Raw genomic sequence first — 19,106 nt, forward strand, 5'->3', positions numbered from 1 at the left:
CAAAATAGCTCAAATAAGGTGACCTTCTGGGCACACTGCAAAATACACTCGTTTGGGGAGGGGGTGGGAAGGACTGAAGCCATGCATCACATAACGAGAAATGGCTGGGAAGGAGTTTCTGTAGGTGTCTGGCTGGCTAAGATCCTGTTGAAATGGTCACTTAATCTTGCAGGGATTTGAGTGTGTGATCAATGTGTCTGGGTGCCTAGAGCCTTGGCTGGGCATCACTTTAGTGTTTTAAATCCCAATAAATACATCAATAATTTGGGATCCATCAGAAATGTCTGTTTGGTCCAGAATCCAACAGCTCCAAGGGCCGAGTCCTGGCTCCTCACTCCCCCATTCACTCACTGAAACCAGTAGAAGTTCTGCAAGTTTGAGGTGAGCAGGATTTATCCAAATAAACCTAGAGTTGATTCCTCCCACACTGGTGTGTGTGTGTGATTGTGTGTGTTGGGGTGCAGTGTGCAATGCCCTGTGCCCACGGGGGTACTGGAAGCTCTGTCAGAAGGAAGATTTATCCTGCAGGAGCCCTGCCTCCTTCCCCCAGGGTTTCTGCTGAAGCAGAGAAGCTTTGAATCCTAGCTGGAGCCTAGAGAAGCCCGACCAGCACAAGCTGCATGGCAGAGGTTCTGTATCAGTGCATCTCACGGACATATTGGTTTCATTCCCTCAAGCCCCCCCTGCCCAGTTTCAGGGCTGCTCTCATTCCTCCAGCACAGAGGGGGCTGCAGGCTCTTTGCCAAGCTGTGTCCCAGCTCCAGGCAGACTCAACACCAGTGCGGGGGGGCAGGGCGGGAGGGAGACTATGGGTTACGGCAGCAAGTGTTGGGGCAATTCAGGGAGTGAATCTGGCCCAAAGACTCCAAAACTGATTAAAAATAAGGTTCCAATCTAAGGTGGGCCCAGATACAGTTCAAATGATACAGTGATTGGAACCTGTTGGGCTGGGGTTAACAGGATGAGAATGATCCATGTGACTGACAGGGCAGTGAACTGCTCAGCTGTAGCTGGTTCCTGGGAACCCGCCGTGCTGCTGCGCCAGCCTGAGAAACTGACACTGAAGCTGATAATCAGAAATGTCCATCTAAATTATTGTCTTAGAGAAAAAACTGCCCTAATGTATATTTCACAGACAGCTCAGTAACTGTGCGGTGATTAGGGGGCTGGAACCCAGAAAATCCTGAGCAAACTGACTGTCCATCAGGTTACTAGGAGTTTATATTTCAAATTCCAAGAAGTCCATCTATAATGTGCTGGGGTTAGAGCCCATGACAGAGCTGTATGAAGGAACATAAATTCACACCGTGTAGAGGTCAAGCATAGGAGTTTATTACACACAGCACTGGCGGAGTGTCACCTTGCTTATTAGGCTCAGAGACACTGTCAATCAATTGATTACAATAGAATATATGGATTTTCTATGGGTGGGGGAAAGTGACGGGGTAGGCAGTTCCACACCCCCAGATAGGTTTTGCAGCAAGACAAGATAGCACATTAGCCAATGGTTAACAAGTTACATAATGTCTCCGCCCATGGTCTCAAGTTTGCAAGTTAACATTTAATTAATACTTTGCTAAAATGTATTAGTATTATATATATATATATATATATATATATATATATATATATATATATGTTGGCTTCAATTTGGGGTCCATAGGAATGAAGTAACTCCTTTGATTGTCCAACAGGTACAGTCCTAGGGGTTAAAGCAAAGAAACAGTGAAAGTATATGGCAATAATGATTGTCTCCTTTAAGACAGGCTTTGGTCCCTGGGAAAGGGAGGTGGGAGGAGGCCATATCATAGACTGACATGTGGGAACCTGTCATAAACTCAAGGTTGGATATGTGGGAACAACATCTCCCTACAAAATAAACTAACAACCGAAACAGGGCTTCTTTGTTCAATTTGCAACGCTGAATAAGACACAATTATTTAGTTCTCAGCTCCAACACCTGGCAATTTGCTGATTAGGCTTATTTTGGCAAAGCAAGGTTATCTTTTGTTTATTCTGCTTCTCTTAGCTAATCACTATTTGCTAGGCCTCTGGTCTCTTGACCAAACTCTGGACTTTGGGTCTGGAAAAGAGCTGGCACAATCCATATGCCAGGTTGTTATATAAAATGCACGTGGATTTTAACCCTTCACTGTACATGACCTAAAAGCAGAGAATTCTATAGTGACTCCTGGTAAGGGATAAATGACTGTGCAGTTATTTGTGGAGAGTGTCCTATAATGATGCCAAGCACATGTTCAGCTCAGTGTATTTTTGTTGGACTGATGTGCATCATCCCCTAGAAAGTTTTTATTGTCTATGGGAAATTTGAGTATGTTTCACATGATGCAGACAGAGTGACACTGGGGAGTTTACAATATAGGGGATATCACCATGTAGCTACTTTTTCCTTTCCCTCAGTGCCCCAGTTCTCCTCCCTGAGCCTTGAGTAGAGGCCAGGTCAGTCTTTGCCAGAAGATCGTGTTTCACAATTATTGGCATATTTAAATTGTGTGGAAAAACAAATTTGTACAATTATGTGGGGTCCAGGAAAACAAGTGATAAAATATCAGGGACGGACCAAAGGTGCGAGTTTCACTCCCAGACCCAGATCTGAACTTCCCCAGGGTTCAGGGTGCTGCGTTTGGGTCATTATTCCAAGTTGAGCCACAGAATTAGTGGAAATATAAGATATGCATTTCCGTATGCAAATGTGATTGTTATCCTCAGGGTTGGATTTACACCTTATGCGCCCCTAGGCACAGCATCTTCAGCGCCCCTTCCCCTCACCATGTGGCCCAGCTTGGAGCCCCCCCGCCCCCTTCCCATGTGGCCCTGCCTGGAGCCTCCAGTATCCCCATGTGGTCCTGTGACCCCCAGCAGCCCTGTGTGGCCCACTCTGCCTCCTAACCTGGCTCCAAGTTGGCTGCTGTGACTTTTCACTTGAGGAAAAAATGCACCCACCACCCGCCTGCTAGGTGTTTGCTGCTGCCCAATGGACCAGTCAGCCTCAGCCAGCTCAGGCTGTTCTGGCGCCTCAGCGGCCTCTGGTGGAAGAAAGGCAGAACTGCAGCACATTTTCTGCACACACACACACATACACACACACAAAAAATTCTGCCTCCCTCAGACAAGAATTCTGCACATGCTGTAATTGTCACCTAAGGGGATGGGGCACGACATGAGACAAGGGGCTTGTGGGACATCTTGGCAGGGCGTGGGGCAGATCAGGAGGCTCCCTCCCTCCCAAGAACTCCTGAGCAGTGCGGGCAGCAGCAATAGGGCAATAAAATAGCCCAAAATACCACAAATCGCAACTGCTAAAAAAAACCACCGGCAACTGACAGCAAGAAAATCACATACTTGGCAATCTTCGGTGCCCTACAACACCGGTGCCCCATGGCACGTGCCTACTGTGCCTAATTGGAAATCTGGCTCTGGTTATCCAGACGGGGGCTGATGGCTGCCATCAGGGAGTGTTCAATCCAAATACAATCACAAACCTCATGAAAGCCAATGGCTGGGCCAAGCACTCTCTCTTAGGCTCAACAGATGGAGCAATAAAGATCCTTTATGTAGTTAAACAGCTGCAGACAGTGGGGACTACTGAAAAAGTCACTGGGCACATGGGCAGGGCAGAGCTAAGCCAGGGGTTTCCCTTGTTGCCAATGCAGGGGCCAGGATACTGGCATCAGACTATGTCTGTTGGAGGGAGAAGCCAGGAGAAGGAGTTGTGACTGGGATACTGGAAGGGAGCAAAGAAACAAAGCCTGTTGGAGCTCGCTGGAGGGGCAGGCTGGAGGATTTCTGAACAAGGAAACTGCCGGCTGTTGTTAGTTTCTACTGTGTGCAGGGAAACAGATCTGTGTGTGCACTTAGGGTATGTCTACACTACGGGATTAATCCGAATTTAGATAATTCGAATTTGGGAAACAGGTTGTATAAATTCGATTGTGCGCGGCCACACTAAGCACATTAATTCGGTTTTTAACCACATTAATTCGGTGGTGTGCGGCCACACTACCCCATTAATTTAACCACAGTAATTCGGTGGTGTGCGGCCACACTAACCCTAATTCGAATTAACAAAATCGATTTAGGCGCTACTCCGCTCGTCGAGGTGGAGTACAGAAATCGATTTTAAGTGCCCTTTAATTCGAATTAACTGGCTCTGTAGTGTGGACGGGTGAAGGGTTAATTCGGATTAACGCTGCTAAATCCGAATTAAAGTCGTAGTGTAGACCAGGCCTTAGTTAGAGCAGTGTTACAGCCTTGGGTCCTGCCCAAGTGAACGTCGCTGAATTAACTCGATTGAAAAAAGCCCCTTTTTCCTAGTGCAGACCAGGCCCAAGGGGTTTCCTTTGGGACTGGATTGAACAGAGTGGCACCTGAATAACCTTCCCTGTGGATTGCAGCAAAAGAAGTATTTAGTATTTGCTCGGCATTGAAGGAGCAGGATGGGCTGGCCACGTACTGGTGTGAACTGCACTGTTCTCTGAGCTCCATGAAGGCTCTATAAACATGGTGTCCCCAGCTCAGCCATCCACTGCTGCAACCAGCCTGTTCCAGGGGTCATAGTGGTGCTTGACATGTAGCCGTAACTCATGGGCTTTATAATGATGCCCGTACTTGCTCCCAGTTACAGGGACAGTCCTGGCTCTTCAAACCCTGTCCTGGGGACCAGTTCTCCCAGCCAATCTCCCAGTGATCTCTCCTCTCATTCCCTGTTAACTGCCTCTCTCCCAGCAGCCAGCTTTGCCTCTCCACAACCCCCAGAGATACAAACAGCTCTAAAGACAACTGGGGCAGGGGGTGGAACTCAGAGCTGATTCTGGGGGAAAAGTCAATGGCAGGGAGTGGGGGGAGGGTCTGGTGCTTACCTGGGGAAGGAGCAGCCTGTGGATGCAGGGCAGAGAGGCCAGGTAGAAAAGGGAGCAGAGAAGGGAGGAAGAGCCCAGGGGAGGTGGGTGGGAAGAGTCCAGCAGGGGGGCTGGAACAATTTGTATGGTGGGGGCGCTGAGAGCATTTAGCCAAACTGTAAACCCTGTACATGATGGAAACCACTTCAAGCCAAGGGGTGCGGCAGCACCCCCAGCACCCCTAGTTCCAGCACCTATGGAGACCAGTGGAAGAGAGAAATGTGTAGGTAGCTACTTTCCTTTTAAGCATCACTTTCCTTTTCTGAGTGTTGGGGCCTGTGGCGCTCGTGTCCGTGTGGTTGCGCCGATTTCAGTTCAAGAGAGGCCATTGTGGGTTAGCTCAGTCCTGTGCCCAGTCGATTTAGCTGAATCCCCATGAGCTGCTCTTGGGCTGAAATGGCAGGGCCCAGCCCACACAGGGATGGCACCTGTCTTGCTGGGGCAGGTGCGGAGAGGAAGCTCCGGTGGGGAGCAGTATTGCCCAAGGGCCACAGATCAAAAAACATGAGACTATAAAAACCATCTGGTCTTGTTTCTCAGTCTATCTTTGAACTGTTCAACTCCCCTCTACTCCGCTGCCAGAGTGGGGGTGAGAATCGCAGGCTGAAAAGTCACCATTTAATGCACCCAAACTACATGACTCCCCCTGGCTGCTCAGCTGGAGACTGCACTTACCCTCCCCTCACCCCTGAGCCGGGAACTGCCGCCCATTGCCCAGCACTGCCTTCGCTCTCCCCTCCTGGTTCAGTTCCTCTGACAGACAAAGGACTGACTGGGAAATAGCTTCACAGCCACTGAGCTAATTCATGTAGCGTGGTTCCCACTCACACCCAGAACTTCTGTTACTGGTCAGGGGTGAGTTACAGACAGAGACACTGGAGATCTTCACACTGACATCAACCATTGATATCAACTACAGTGTCATCATAAACACACCAGGATTCATTTAGTCTTTAGCAAACAGCAACACTTCCCTGCTTCCCCTCCCCACCCCCGCAACTTCTCTGCCTGAGGCTGGGAAGCACTGCCCCCCTTCTAGAGTGCCCTCCCTTCTCCTCCCCGTCTCTCCTTCACTCCTGCCCCTTCCCACTTCTGACCCCATCCCCTGCCTACTCCAGACTCCATTCCCCTCCCCAATACTCCCTCCTGTTCCCCTGCTCCAGAACCCCTCCCCTACCTCCTGTCCACCAGCACCAGACTCCCCTCCTCCATCCCAACTCCTCCATCCTCCCGAATACTCCCTCATGTGCCCCTGATCCAGGCTACCTCCGATCCTCTGTTCCACACCCGCTCCTCACCCTCTTGCTGCCCTGCTTCAGACCCTCTCCCTCCTTCCCCCACAAGTTCACCCTTCCCCACCCCTCCCTCCTCCTTCCTCCCTTATAAGATCCCCACTTCTCTCCATGCAGACCCCCTTCTCTAAACACCCTTCTCCTCCCCTCCCTCCTGCCCCCTGCTCAATAACCCCCTCTAGCCCCATGCTTCCTGCTCCCCCGTCCAGACCATCCTGTGCTCCATCTCCACTCCTCCCTCCTGCCCCAATTTCAGATCCCTGTCCCCTCCCCTCCCTTCTGACTCTCTGTCCTGCTTCCCTGTTAACCTCCACTGCAGACACCCCTCCCCTCCCCACTTCTCCCTCCTGCCCCTGCTTTCTGACCTCTTTGCCACCCCCACTCCAGACCCACCTCCATGCTCCTGCCCCTTCCTACCGCCCTTTCCAGACCCTCCACTCTGTCACTCCTGCCCCCTGCTACAGACTCTCTCCTTTCCCCACCCTCTTTTCTCCCCTGGCTCCAGAACCCCCTCCCCACCCCTCCTTCCGGCCGACTCATCGGCTTTACCCCATTCCCTTGCAACCCTTGAATCTGCCTCCTGTCCCCCCAGTGCCCTGCTCTCCTCACTCTCCCCATCCTCCTTTCACTGGGTCTCTGCTGCCCCTCACGGTCCCTGGGTCCTTTTCAGCCCCCTCAGCCATACAGAGACAGCCGTGTTCCCCGCGGGCTTTAGTGGGAAGTGGCAGCCAGCTTTACTCAGGGCGGCCTCACTCCCACACACCAACAGACTGTAGGGAGATGGCGGCATCTCGCTGGCTTCAGCCCCAGTGACAGTGACAGGAGATGGCGCCATTTGGAATAAGGGAAACTCTGTGAGTTGGCGCCTTTTATCATCTTATTGTGGGACAGGTAAAAACACCCCAAATTGCCAGAGTGGGGATAAAACGGCAAAAGCTGCAGCACCGACAGCCCCGAGTGTGAGGCCCTGAGATGTGAGAAGGTGGAGCCATGAGGCAGCTCTGGGCATGTCCCATTCTCCTGGCTCTGGGCGCGGATCCCCTGCTGCCGGGCACGGACTCTGCTGTGATAACACTGGGGAGGGGGCTTCCTGCTCGCTCTGACCCTGCTCTGTGTCTCTCTTTGAAGGTGCTGATGAGCTCAGGCTGGTGGATGGAGGTAGCCCCTGTGCCGGGAGAGTGGAGGTTAAACACCAGGATCAGTGGGGGACGGTGTGCAGTGATCGCTGGGACATGGCAGATGCTGGGGTTGTCTGTAAGCAGTTGGGATGTGGAGATGCTGTCAGTGTCCCTCGCCGGGCTCATTTTGGAGCAGGATCTGGACCAATTTGGCTGGATGAAGTTGCCTGTGATGGTACCGAGTCTGCTCTCTGGCACTGCGGGAACGAGGGATGGGGTCAGAGTGACTGCATTCATGGAGAGGATGCTGGAGTGACCTGTTCAGGTAAGAATCAGCCAGCTCAGTCCTGAAAGGCAAATCCCCTGAGACAAAAGGGCTTGAACCCAGAGGGTGTTGTGTGCCTGTGACCCTAACGAGAAATGAACAAAAATCAGAGCAAGTCCTGTAATGATTGTAATTACTGAGCTGTAATTATTACTGTTCATGTCACTGGCCACTGAGGATCCCCCTGTGTGACTGTGAAGCGTTTTCATTATCTCATTTCCAGTTGCTTCAATGCCACGTCTTTCCTTTCCCTTTCCCTCTGAATGTGTCTAAAAATGCAGATAGGAGAGAAAATGGAAAAGGAAAATGTCACTTAGGCTCCTAAGTTGCTGAGACACTTTTGAAAACGTTACCCTCGTGGTAAAACCCAGACCCAGACACCCAACCGCAGAGGTACAGCATCTGGGGCACTTGTGTAGCCCCTTTGCCACCCTCATAGGGTGACCGAGGAATGGGCAGATTCTCTCAGCTTGGCCAGAATTAGATTTAGCTGAGAGCACTCCCCCGTCTGCTCTGTTACTTCTCACATTTTGGACCAACCAGTAATAGAAAATTTCACAATCTCTGCTACCCTGTAGATCTAGGGTAGAATAGAGAGCTCAGCCAAAAATATACCTCAACCCTACACAGCTCAGGAATATCATATTATGGAGTCATTTGTTGTAACTCAATAGTTAACATTACAGCTACAGACCAATTACATGTTTTATTTTTAACTTCTCTCTTTTTAACATTTAGTAGGAATAATATCATCACTAATCCCCATCTTCCCTGGATAGAGGTGCAGGGCCAGCTCATAGGGCCAAACCCAGGGCTCCTTACTCAGGCAGGCAGCTATTGCCTGTAATGTGAGTTTGCTTTGTACAGACTGAGTAGAAGCAGGATAAAGGACTCAGGATTGGGCCCATTCAGAATTATTCCAGAAATAAGCAGCCAGCCATCTACAAAATAGCCCTGTCCATTAGACATCACTGAGAACAAACACATATTGTAACAGAGACGTTTCTGCACCAAGAGATTTTTGAGAGATGCTGTCCTGACAGAATACTAGAAAACTTTCCAAAAAGTGACAGTCGTCTTCTTATATGCAGTGTTGCTGTAGGCGTGTTAGTCCCAGGATATCAGTGACAAGGTGGGTGAGGTAATAGCTTTTATTTGACCCACTTCTGTGGGAGACAGAAAAGCTTTTGAACTTACAGAGAAGAGCTGTATGTAAGCACAGAAGCTTGTCTCTTTCGCCAACAATAGTGGTAATAAGGATATTACCTCAGCCATCTAGTCCCTCTCAATTCCTTCTCATCCAGCTTTCACTTTTCATTTCCGGTTGGATTAATACCAGACTTTGCCAAAACATTCTCCTCTGCCCAGATCTCTGCCTCAGTCATTGCACAGGCTGGATGGTGCCCAGGGAGTGAATCAGGGATGCACAGTGAAATAGGCTGTTGTCTGTAGACCCACATTCTCATTGGTTGCATCATCATCATCATCATCATCATGATCATCATCTTCAGTGATTCTCCATTCGAGGATGATCTCTACCACAGATTTACATATGGGTCCTGAGTATTGGGGGTAGCCGTGTTAGTCTGTATTCACAAAAACAACACGGAGTCCAGTGGCACCTTAAAGACTAGCAGATTTATTTGGGCATAAGCTTTCGTGGGTAAAAAACCTACTTCTTCAGATGCATGGAGTCAAAGTTACAGATGCAGGCATTATATACTGACACATGAAGAGAAGGGAGTTACCTCACAAGTTTAGAACCAGTGTTGACAGGGCCAATTCGATCAGGGTGGATGTAGTCCACTCCCAATAATTGATGAGGAAGTGTCAATTCCAGGAGAGGCAAAGCTGCTTTTGTAATGAGCCAGCCACTCCCAGTCCCTATTCAAGCCCAAATTAATGGTGTTAAATTTGCAAATGAATTTTAGTTCTGCAGTTTCTCTTTGAAGTCTGTTTCTGAAGTGTTTTTGTTGAAGTATGGCTACTTTTAAATCTGTTATAGACTGTCCAGGAAGATTGAAGTGTTCTCCTACTGGCTTTTGTATGTTACCATTCCTGATGTCCGATTTGTGTGCATTTATTCTTTTATGTAGAGACTGTCCGGTTTGGCTAATGTACATGGCAGAGGGGCATTGCTGGCATATGATGGCGTATATAACATTAGTAGATGTGCAGGTAAATGAGTTCCTGATGGTGTGGCTGATGTGGTTGGGTCCTCTGATGGTGTCGCTAGAGTAGATATGGGGACAGAGTAGGCAACGATGTTTGTTACAGGGATTGGTTCCTGGGTTAATGTTTCTGTGGTGTGGTGTGTAGTTGCTGGTGAGTATTTGCTTCAGGTTGGGGGGCTGTCTGTAAGCGAGGACTGGCCTGCCTCCCAAAGTCTGTGAGAGTGAGGGATCATTTTCCAGGATAGGTTGTAGATCGTTGATGATGTGCTGGAAAGGTTTTAGCTGGGGGCTGTACGTGATGGCCAGTGCTGTTCTGTTATTGTCCTTGTTGGGCCTGTTCTGTAGTAGGTGATTTCTGGGTACCCATCTTGCTCTGTCAATCTGTTTCCTCACTTCCCCAGGTGGGTATTGTAGTTTTACGAATGCTTGATAAAGATCTTGTAGGTGTTTGTCTCTGTCTGAGGGGTTGGAGCAAATTCGGTTGTATCTTAGGGCTTGGCTGTAGACAATGGATCGTATGATGTGTCTTGGATGGAAGCAGGAGGCATGTAGGTACGTATAGCGGTCAGTAGGTTTCCGGTATAGGGTGGTGTTTATGTGACCATCGCTTATTTTCACTGTAGTGTCCAGGAAGTGGAACTCTTGTGTGGACTGGTCCAGGCTGAGGTTGATGGTGGGGTGGAAATTGTTGAAATCATGGTGGAATTCTTCAAGGACCTCCTTCCCGTGGGTCCATATGATGAAGATGTCATCAATGTAGTGCAAGTAGAGGCGGGGCACTAGGGGACGAGAGCTGAGGAAGCGTTGTTCTAAGTGAGCCATAAAAATGTTGGCATGCTGTGGGGCCATGCAGGTACCCATAGCAGTGCCACCGACTTGAAGGTATAAGTTGTCCCCAAATCTGAAATGGTTGTGGGTGAGGACAAAGTCACAAAGCTCAGCCACCAGGTGTGCCATGGCCTCATCAGGGATACTGTTCTTGACAGCTTGTAGTCCATCGTCATGTAGAATATTGGTGTAAAGAGCTTCTACATCTGCACCCATTCCATTTTTTTTAATATCCTTCTTAAAATGTGGACAGCACAGCTGCATGCAGTATCGGTCTCACCATGCTGTACACAGAGGTAAAATCACGTCCCTGGTCAGAAATTATCCAACAAAATAGAGCTTCATTGGAAAATGCTGGTTTGTTGAACTCGACATTTCCCATGAAAGTGAGTCGGGTGCAATGAACTTTCTCCAGACCACAGGCAGTTTTGTGGCAGAAACCTGCATGGTTAAGTGCCAGCTTGCTTGGGGGGGTCCAGCCAGCCCTGCCATGCCAACTGCCTTGAGGCCAGGTACCCCAGTCTTCTCAGATCAGCTGCTCTGGGATAGCTGCACCATGTAGACTGCCCCAGCACCAGAGACCCTGGTGCTCTATAATCTGCATCTCCAGGGCAACCCTGCCATGGAAAAGGGAATCCCAGCTTTAACCAGGAGCAGCTCCCTGCTCCACAGCAGGGAATTTAGAAATCCTGGGATGGGATCCCGATTCCCAGGAACTGCAGCTCAGACTGGGGACCCCAGAGCTTTGAGACTCCCAGGCCAGTGGGCTATTTGGGACACCAGCTGGCCCAGGAGTCTGGAATCCCGGGGTCCCTAGTCCAAGGCAGCCTGCATGGTGAGGCTGCCCAAGAGCCACAGACCCTGGGAGCCCCAGCAGCATCTGAGAGAAATTGACATTTTTGTTTTTCTCTTAGCACTGGTGAAACTGACAAGAATGTCAGTGTCACTCAGCATCTGCAGGTCTCCCTGGGAGCAAATTTCATGTAGGACACTCCGTGCATTGGTCTTTCCAGAACAAATTTTTGAGAGGATTTCTGGTTCACAGGAAGTTTTGAAATAGCAAAATTTCCTGTGAGCTGGAAATCCTGCATTTCAGCCAGTTCTTCTCACTGTTCACTTGTTTAAACCTCCAAGGATCACCTCAGCCTTTTCACAGCATCACCATGGGAGCTCTAGTTCAGTTGCTTGTCCACTATGACCCCTGCGAAGACCATGGGAGATATCTGTATTTTTATGTATATTATGTGCACCTCTGTTTCTTTTATTCCTGTTTTACCATTTCCTACCAGAGTTCAAAAAGTAACTCCTGCTGGAGCTCCCCAGATGCCCCAGCAAGGCAGACAATGGCTACAGAGAACCCAGTCACTGGTACTTAAGTGACAATACAGGTGTCAAGGCCTTTGAACTTTTACCTCTGACCAAGCCGGGCACAACCCACCTAGCTTGGGAGAGGGGAGGGGCCCTTCATGTGGGAAAATTAAACAAAGAGCTTGGGAACTATCAAAAGGGGAGCCCTGATGAACAGAGAGAGAGAGGCAGGGTCTGCAGGGAAGGAGATTGAAACCCAGTCCCCAGAAGCAAGGGTACCTGGGATAGGTGAGGCCAGCCCAGGTTTTGAAGGAAGTGCTGAGGATTAGGTAAGACATATGCCTGTTGGCATTTAGTTCCTTTAACACTTTTCTCTCTGGTCACTGTGTTCCTATGGATACATAAATAATATCACTCTCCTGGGCCTGGTACTATTGCATATTTTCACTAATGATTTGGATGTTGGAGTAGAGAATAAACTCATAAAATGTGTGGATGACACAAACCTGGGAGGGGTCAAAAGCTCTTTGGATGAGAGTATTAGAATTCATAATGACCTTGATACATTGGAGAATTGATTTGAAATCAGTAAATTAAAATTCAGTAAAGACAAATACAAAGTACTAGACTTAGGGCTGGTCTACACTAGGGGGGGGGGGGAATCGATCCAAGATACGCAACTTCCGCCACGCCAATAGGGTAGCTGAAGTCGAAGTATCTTGGATCAAATTACCTGGGGTTCAAATGGTGCGGGATCGACGGCCGCAGCTCCCCCGTTGACTGCGCTACCGCCGGTCGCTCTGGTGGAGTTCCAGAGTCGACGGTGAGCGCGTTCAGGGATCGATATATTGCGTCTTAACTAGACGCGATATATCGATCCCAGATAAATCGATTGCTACCCGCCGATACGGCGGGTAGTGAAGACGTACCCTTAGGAAGGAAAAATCAAATGCAAAAAATCCAAAATGGGGAATAACTGACTAGTCAGCAGTACTGCAGAAAATGTTCTGGGGTTATATTGAATCAGAGACTGAAATGGGTGATGCTGTTTTGAAAACAGGAAATGTCATTCTGGATTTTATTAACAGAATTGACATATGTAAGACAGAGGAGGTAAATGTCCTGCTTTATTCAGCACTGGTGAGGCCTCAACTGAAGCACTGTGTCCAGTTTTGGGCTCGCTCTCTCTACGATGGGTAGGTAGGACAAGAAGTAATCCACTTAGGGGATTGCTACACTGGAAACTTCAAAGCACTGTCACGGGAATGCTCCCACGGCAACGCTTTGAAGCACGAGTGTGGTCACGCACAGGCGCTGGGAGAGAGCTCTCCCAGTGCTCCTGGTAATCCACCTCCATGAGGGGATTAGCTCAGAGCGCTGGGAGCACGTCTCTCAGCACTCGGAGACTGTTTACACTAGGATTTTAAAGCATGCTCTGACTTGCTGCGTTCAGGGGGGTGATTTTTCACACCCCATGAGCCAGCAAGTTAGAGCACTATAAAATGTAAGTGTAGCCAAGCCCTTAGATTGCAGCAAGGGAGAGACAGATCAGATATTAGCAAAAACTTTCTAACTATAAGGATAGTTGTCAGGGTTCCCTCCCCACTCTGATGTAAGCAGAGTCAGGATGAGCTCTACCCTGACATCTGGTGGTGAATTATGGCGAGTGTGGAAAAGAACTCCAGGGGCTAATCTTGTTTGCATAGGCACACCCACTCGCCTGGCATGAAACAACAGCAACTGAAAGTGGTTACTTTGGCTGGTGTGGGATCCCCAGTTTCTCTGTTATTGGGGCAGGAAGAATAAAGTTTTTTACCCTGATTCTGTGAATCAAGGCCAGTGGAACTGTTGTATGACAGAAGGACTGAGTGAGTCCTTCACCATTACCTAAGTAGCAATTGCTTGACAAGGGGCATGGGTTACAAAACCCAGTGAATTGAGAGAGGATGGGGACAGGTATTTGTACCTGATGGCATGGGCCCCCTCTGAGGGTTTGAAACACCAGTTGCATTAGCTCCTCTCTCCACTGTTAAATGTCAGAGCTATCTTTGATTCCATTAGGAGTCTAGTTACAGGCTGCTGAGCTGAATTCACTTTGGGCCAATGGTGCACCAGCACTGGGGCTCCCCTACTATACTGTGAGCTAAAATTGCTAAGAGCTGACATCACAAAAGAGCTAAAGTTATTTAGAGCTGAGATCACTGAGTGCTGTGTTAACTAGTGGGGGAGCCTGAAGCTATATTGCTCAGCAGCTGGCGGAGCAATTTGTGGGGACGACTGGAGGAGCAGCGAGCGGCGCGGAGCCTTGCGGGGCCGGTTGGGTGGCCCAAGGAACGGCGAGTGGAGCTGTTTGCGGGGGCGGCTGGAACGGCTCACAGGTCGGTGAGCGCAGCGGAGTGGAGCGGAGCAGCTTGTAGAGCGGAGCAGTTCGTGGGATGGCAGGAAAGTGGACTGGCTCGTGGTGAAGGCTGCGGCGGAACCCCCACGGAGAAACAGACGGCTGGCCAGCCTCAGATCACGTAAGGTGCCCCTTAACACCCTGCGTGCCCCCCCCTTTTACTCTGGGGCTGCACTGACCAGGGACAGAGACTTTGGGGGTTGTTGGACTTTTGGGTGGTTGCTGGACCCAAGAGACTTTGGGGGTGTCGGACTTTGGGGACTCTGGGTGATTTTTGGGTTGCTGGATTCAAGAACCAAAGGGAAAGGACACAGCCCAATTTGCTGGGGTGGGTTTTGCTCATGGTTTATGTTATGAATCCTGTTTGTGGTGTTTTTCCAATTTTATGCTGATGTCGTTTACCTCATGTTATTAAACATTTTCTGCTACACTCAGACTCCGTGCTTGCGAGAGGGGAAGTATTGCCTCTTAGAGGTACCCAGGGGGTGGTATGTAATTGTCCCAGGTCACTGGGTGGGGGCTCGAGCCGGTTTTGCATTGCGTTATTGAAACGGAACCCCTAGATACAGAACCCGGCCCTTGTTGCTGCCAACTTAGATGGGCAGAAGGGTTACATTAGCAAAAACTTTCTAACTATAAGGATAGTTGTCAGGGTTCCCTCCCCACTCTAAACTCTAGGGTACAGATGTGGGGACCCACATGAAAGACCCCCTAAGCTTATTTCTACCAGCTTAGTTTAAAACTTCCCCAAAGCACAAATTCCTTCCTTGCCCTTAGTATCGCTGCCACCACCAAGTGATTTAAACAAACATTCAGGGAGGGCCACTTGGAGCCCTACCGTCCCCAAAATATCCCCCCAAACCCCTACACCCCCTTTCCTGGGGAGGCTTGAGAATAATATCCTCACCAATTGGTTACAAAGTGAGCACAGATCAACCCCCCTGGGTCTTTAGGACGCTGAAAAACAATCAGGTTCTTAAAAAAAGATCAAAGAATCACCTCTGTAAAATCAGGATGGAAGATAACTTTACAGGGTAACAAAAAGATTCCAAACACAGAGGATTCCCCTCTAGGCAAAACTTAAAAGTTACAAAAGCAGGGATAAACCTCCCTCTTAGCACAGGGAAAATTCACAAGCTAAAACAAAAGATACTCTAACACATTTCCTTGCTATTACTTACTATTTCTGTAATATTAGATGTATTATTTCAGTAGGAGCTGGATTACTTGATTGGCCCTGGTCTACGCTACAAGTTTAGGTCGAATTTAGCAGCGTAAGATCGATTTGACACTGCACCCGTCCACACGACGAAGCCATTTTTGTCGACTTAAAGGCTTTTAAAATCGATTTCTGTATTCCTCCCTGATGAGGGGCTTAGTGCTGAAATCGACATCGCTGGGTCGAATTTAGGGTACTGTGGATGCAATTCGACGGTATTGGCCTCCAGGAGCTATCCCAGAGTGCTCCATTGTGACCGCTCTGGACAGCAGTTTGAACTCAGATGCACTAGCCAGGTACACAGGAAAATCCCCAGGAACTTTTGAATTTCATTTCCTGTTTGGCCAGCATGGCAAACTCAGCAGCACTGGTGACCATGCAGTCCCTCCAGAATGTTTCTACGTTTCCCCTATTATCTCTGTCCCTGAGGTTATCACAGATTAGAAGGTGAAAAAAACACACTCGCAATGACCTGTTTTCCGAGCTCATGCAGTCCTCCCGCACTGATGGGGCACAGCGTAATGCATGGAGACATTCAGTGGCAGAGGCCAAGAAAGAATTGTTGTGTTTGATTAATAGCAAAAGTATCACGCCTTGCTAGCGATCCTGCCCGAGCCAGATTGCTGTGTCACATGCACTCCGCGCTATGTCAGCCTTGGGCGGGGGCATGACCGCTTTGTGACATTGCATTAGGTAGCTTCTGTAGCTAGAGAAAACATTCCTGTGCATTCGGCAAAGACTATGGCAAAAAAAAGAGACGCCCTGTAGTGTAGTGGTTATCACGTTCACCTAACACGGGAAACATCCCTGGTTTGAAACTGGGCAGAAACAGGTTACTGTTCCTTTTTCTGACTCCCCTCCTGCATATTTAGTCTTAGAACAGACTGCGCTGTGAAATTTTACTTTGAATTATATCAATTATGAGTTAAATAATAGGGCTAGGTGCGACCATGTGGTGCTGCCGGCTGGGAGAGCAGCCTGAGGCAGAAGCCTCCAGCTCGCATGATATTCCAGGCAGGACTGAATCTCCATGAGATGAAACTTAAAGAAGAAAATGACCTGGAGTCACTCCCATTCGGTGCTGTAAGAGGAGGATAGCCATGTCTGTCTAGGCACCCCTGATCGACCTCACTGAGGTCTGCCAGCTGAGTGGGGCTGAGCGGGAGCCCGTCTGGCAGGAGCCAGCAGCTGAGCCCACTGTCTGCCTTGGGTTCCGATCATCCAGGCAGGCAGCAGGCTGAGCGGGTCCACCGGATGGGACCCCGGAAAAAAGGCGCGATACAATTGTCTGCCAGAAGGAGGGAGGGGGGGGCCTGACGATATGTACCCAAAACCACCTGCGACAAAGTTTTTGCCCCATCAGGCATTTGGAGCTTAACCCAGAATTTCAATGGGCAGCAGAGACTGCGGGATAGCTACCCACAGTGCACGGTTCCGTAAGTCGATGCTAGCCATGGTAGTGAGGATGCACTTCGCCGACTTAATGCGCTTAGTGTGGATATACGCAATAGACTGTATAAAATCGAATTCTAAAAAATCGAATTCTATAAAATTGACCTAATTTCATAATGTAGACATACCCTTGGTCTCTCCCTTTGTCTCCCCAGAGAATACCCATAGAGCACAAAACAAAGCCTTTTTCCCCCCTCCCCAGATGTGAAAGTATCTTATCTGAGCTTCTTAACCTTTTACAGGTAAGGAGGGATTTTATGCTACCCTTAGCTATACGTTTATGACACGCCCCCCGCAAATCACAGATGGCGCTGGACAGCCTGCTCCACACTGGCTGTGATTTCTTCCTGGAGCTCTAGGACAAAACAAAATTAATAAGACACATGAACCTCTAGATATACTACTGATTATATAAAACCTAACAATATTTTCCACATTTTAAGGACAATTTTAACCAGTTGATTCTGGGAAACTTTCACGGGAGAGTGCATCAGCTACTTTGTTAGAAGCTCCTGAAATGTGTTGTATTTCAAAATCAAAATCTTGGAGAGCTAAACTCCATCGAAGAAGTTTTTTGTTATTGTACTTGATGGTATGAAGACACTTCAGTGCAGCATGATCGGTTTGCCGGTGGAAACGCCATCCCCACACGTATGGGCATAGCTTTTTCAAAGCGTACACAATGGCGTAACATTCCTTTTAGCTGATTGACCAGTGGCTTTCCCTTTCAGACAGTTTTTTTGCTGAGAAACACGACAGGATGGAATTTTTGATCCGGTCCTTCCTGCATTAAAACTGCTCCCACTTCACGCTCGGATGCATCTGTGGTTACTAGGAAATGTGTGTTAAAGTCTGGGGCTCTTAGCACAGGGTCAGACATGAGTGTCACCTTAAGCTGGCTAAAGGCCTTCTGACACTCTTTAGTTCACTGAACTGCATTTGGCTGTTTTTTGGGGGTTTTTTTGGTTAGGTCTGTTAGTGGGGCGGCGATTTGGCTATAGTGCGGTACAAATCACCTGTAATATCCGGCCAAGCCTAAGAAGGATTGGACCTGTTTCTTTGACACTGGGACAGGCCATTTTTGGATAGCATCCACACTGGCCTGTAGGGGGTTGATAGTTCCTTGACCCACCTGGTGTCCAAGGTAAGTCACTCTGTTTAGGCCTATTTGACACTTTTTAGCCTTAACAGTTAGTCCTGCCTCCCTTATGCGCTTGAAGACTTTTTGCAGATGCTCCAGGTGTTCTGCCCATGAATCAGAAAAGATGGCCACATCATCAAGGTAGGCGACTGCAGATTCTCCCAATCCCGCTAGGAGGCTATTACACAGAATATTACACAGAATTCCCACTTCATCACCGCAGTTGCGAGTTCTGCTGCCCAGACACAGCTGCTGTAAAGTTGCCCAGAGTCTGTGTTAGGGCAATGTTCACATGGACTAGCCTGCATAATGACCCTTCCCCTTCCAGGCAAGCACTGGTTGGATGTTGAAAGGCCCCACTTTACCAGTCAGTAATCATCTCAGCTGCTTTGCCACTTTCCCTCTCTCCCACCTCTCCTGTCTGCCCCATGGCTTTCACATCCTGCACCCACACAAAACCTGCCTGGCCAATTATCCATATCACACCAAGGCAAATACATCACAATTCCCATAGTTGGGATCCTACTAAATGCACGGCCATGAAAAATGTGTCACGGACCATGAAATCTGGTCTTCCCCGGTGAAATCTGGTCTTTTGTGTGCGTTTACCCTATATTATACAGATTTCACAGGGGAGACCAGCATTTCTCAAATTGGGGGTCCTGACCCAAAAGGAAGTTGCGGGGGGTGGGGGGAGCAGGTCACAAGGTTATTTTAGTGAGATTGCAGTATTGCCACCCTTACTTGTGCACTGCCTTCAGAGCTGGGTGGCCAGAGAGTGGCAGCTATTGGCCGGGCGCCCAGCTCTGAAGGCTGCGCCCCGCCAGCAGCAGTGCAGAAGTAAGGGTGGCAATACCATACCATACCATACCATACCACCCTTACTTCTGCACTGCTGCCTTCAGAGCTGTGTGGCCGAAGAGTAGCAGCTG

General features: G+C 48.9%; 1 protein-coding gene across 1 annotated transcript in view; it reads left to right on the forward strand.

The window, feature by feature from the left end:
- The window catches only part of LOC112122840 (deleted in malignant brain tumors 1 protein-like), a gene marked incomplete at its 5' end in the record, with an annotated part of 128,498 nt that overhangs the window by 75,198 nt on the left and 34,194 nt on the right, over positions 1–19,106 (forward strand). The window contains 2 exons of the mRNA XM_029914048.1: positions 3,753–3,772; positions 7,351–7,654. Of these exons, the coding sequence (XP_029769908.1) occupies positions 3,753–3,772; positions 7,351–7,654 (324 nt within the window). The remainder of the gene's footprint in view (positions 1–3,752; positions 3,773–7,350; positions 7,655–19,106) is intronic.

Source organism: Terrapene carolina, unplaced genomic scaffold (assembly GCF_002925995.2).
Source record: "Terrapene carolina triunguis isolate 2854851 unplaced genomic scaffold, T_m_triunguis-2.0 Scaffold28924, whole genome shotgun sequence".
Taxonomy (NCBI): domain Eukaryota; kingdom Metazoa; phylum Chordata; order Testudines; family Emydidae; genus Terrapene; species Terrapene triunguis.